The sequence below is a fragment of the Nothobranchius furzeri genome, chromosome 19 (assembly GCF_043380555.1).
Source record: "Nothobranchius furzeri strain GRZ-AD chromosome 19, NfurGRZ-RIMD1, whole genome shotgun sequence".
Taxonomy (NCBI): Eukaryota; Metazoa; Chordata; class Actinopteri; order Cyprinodontiformes; family Nothobranchiidae; genus Nothobranchius; species Nothobranchius furzeri.
Window position 1 is genome coordinate 26,477,625 of NC_091759.1, and position 2,500 is coordinate 26,480,124.

The following is a 2,500-nucleotide window of genomic DNA, read 5'->3' on the forward strand; positions in this document are numbered from 1 at the left end:
CTGATCCTATCTGGTTCTGATCTTATCTGGTTCTGATCCCATCTGGTTCTGATCCTATCTGGTTCTGATCCCATCTGGTTCTGATCCTACATGGTTCTGATCCTACCTGGTTCTGATCTTATCTGGTTCTGATCCTACAAGGTTCTGATCCTGCATGGTTCTGATCCTACAAGGTTCTGATCCTACCTGGTTCTGATGCTATCTGGTTCTGATCCTACCTGGTTCTGATGCTATCTGGTTCTGATCCAACCTGGTTCTGATGCTATCTGGTTCTGATCCAACCTGGTTCTGATCCTACCTGGTTCTGATCTTATCTGGTTCTGATCCTACAAGGTTCTGATCCTACCTGGTTCTGATCCTACCTGGTTCTGATCCTACCTGGTTCTGATGCTATCTGGTTCTGATCCTATCTGGTTCTGATCCCACATGGTTCTGATCTTATCTGGTTCTGATCCTATCTGGTTCTGGTCCTGCATGGTTCTGATCCTATCTGGTTCTGATCCCACATGGTTCTGATCCTACATGGTTCTGATCATATCTGGTTCTGATCCAACATGGTTCTGATCTTATCTGGTTCTGATCCCACATGGTTCTGATCCCACATGGTTCTGATCTTATCTGGTTCTGATCCCACATGGTTCTGATCCTACATGGTTCTGATCCCACATGGTTCTGATCTTATCTGGTTCTGATCTTATCTGGTTCTGATCCCACATGGTTCTGATCCTAGATGGTTCTGATCCCAGGTTGGACTCTGATGCAGCAGTGGGAAGGTAAACATCTCAGCGACTCGGACCTCTCTGGTTCCGGACAGGTGGATCAGCTGATTCCGTGTCCCTGATCTGGGATCAGTTCCAGGTTAGTCTGCGGGAATCTACCTGCGGCTCATCTGATCAGGTCTTAATCTGACACATCCAAACGGTCCCGGAGGGGGAACGTGTTCCGGCCTGTGCCGCGTCGGCGCTCCTGATTGAACATTTTGAACAGGAATGCTGGGATTAGGTCACCTGAGCTGCAGGTAGAACGGCGACACTCCAAAGCAGCTCAGGGTCCCCTTTCAGAATAAAAGCGGAGCAGGAAGACAGGTGAGCAGGTTACATCCGTCATGTGACCCTGAACACTTTCTAAGTGAAAAGCTTCCCCTGAAGCTCCTGACTGATACCGACACCTGACTGACACCTGAGCCGAACCGGTCCCGCCTCCACCTGTCGGACTCACCTGTAGTCCTCGGCTGGGTGCAGCTCCGCAGCGTCTCCGTCGGGATGTGCCGTGTCGAGCTTTGGAGTGGATGACTGGACTGGCGCCCGTTGGAGCGTGGCGGTGTCTTTGTCGGAGCTCTGAGTCATTGTCCCCGCCCCCTCACGACTCGGAGGAGCAGCTCCAGGTTCTGGTCTAGCTGGGCCGGGCTCACCTGCGACACGTGTGTCTGCTAGCACGCATGAGGTGTCTACTGCAGGTGAAGCCTGCTCGTCTCCCTCTGCTGCAGGTAGCCCCTCCCCCTCCCCGGTGGAGCCTCCTCCTGTTTCACGGGGCCTCCTGGTCGCCGTGGAAACCAGAATCGGGCCCAGAGGCTGCAGCTCTCCGTCAGAAGGTTCTTGGGTTTCTCCGGCCCAGTTCCCCTCCTGCGCTTTAGAGGAGGGTGGGGCGGAGTCACATTCCATCAGCCTGTTCACCTGTTGGACCGGTGGGGCCGGTAGCTCCTCCCTCCCCCCCTCGCCTCCAGGCTGTGTTCTGGTCGGTTCCGGGTCTGGGTCAGAACTTCCTCTGAGCAGCAGCTGATCCGCTGACCTTTGACCTGCTTCCTCCCTGCTGGTTCTGCTCCTCTGATGCTCGTCTCTGACCCGTCTCACGTCTCTTCCGTCTACCTGGCCGTCCTCACCCAGCAGCTCACACGTGTCCCGTCTCTGGTCTTCCCTGAACGTGTCCTGGTCCCGGCTGTCCTCCGCGTCGTCTTCCTGAGCGCTGAAGTAGACCTCCACCTGGCTGCCCTCGTCTGACCCCACGCTCAGGTACGCTGGACTCAGAGGTCTGGTGCTGCCCTCCTTCAGGCCCGGCGGCTCAGGAGACGTCTCCGTCCCGCTGAGTCTCTCCTGGAGGTCCAGGGAAGTCATCTCACCAGCAGGACTCGAGGACACGTCTGGGACCAGCTGCTTGACGAAGACCACTCTGTGTTTGGACTGAGAAACCTGAGCTTCGGCCTCCAGAGACGCTCCGGCGCCGGAGCACGCCGGCTCGGAACGAGACCCAATCCGCTCGGTGTCAGGAACCCGATCGGACCTTTGCTGGGTCTGTGGAGGTCTCTGCTCCGGCTGAGGAGAACCGGAGGTTTGGTCCAGAGAAGAACCGGTCAGCTCTACAGCACCGGAGCAGGAAAAACCTGTCGCAGAGTCATGTGACAGCAGGCGGGGGCGGGAGTCCGCAGGAGGATCAGCTGAGTTTGGTTCTGGTTCAGAGGCAGGAGGTCTCATAGCCGGCCGGGTGGGACGGTGCAGGAGAGGCG

At 56.6% G+C, this 2,500-nt stretch overlaps 1 protein-coding gene across 1 annotated transcript in view; it reads right to left on the bottom strand.

Moving 5' to 3' along the window:
• The window catches only part of crybg2 (crystallin beta-gamma domain containing 2), a 36,398-nt gene that overhangs the window by 23,148 nt on the left and 10,750 nt on the right, over nt 1–2,500 (bottom strand). The window contains exon 5 of the mRNA XM_070547325.1: nt 1,219–2,500. This exon is cut by the window's right edge and continues 979 nt beyond it. Coding sequence (XP_070403426.1) covers nt 1,219–2,500 — 1,282 coding nt within the window. The remainder of the gene's footprint in view (nt 1–1,218) is intronic.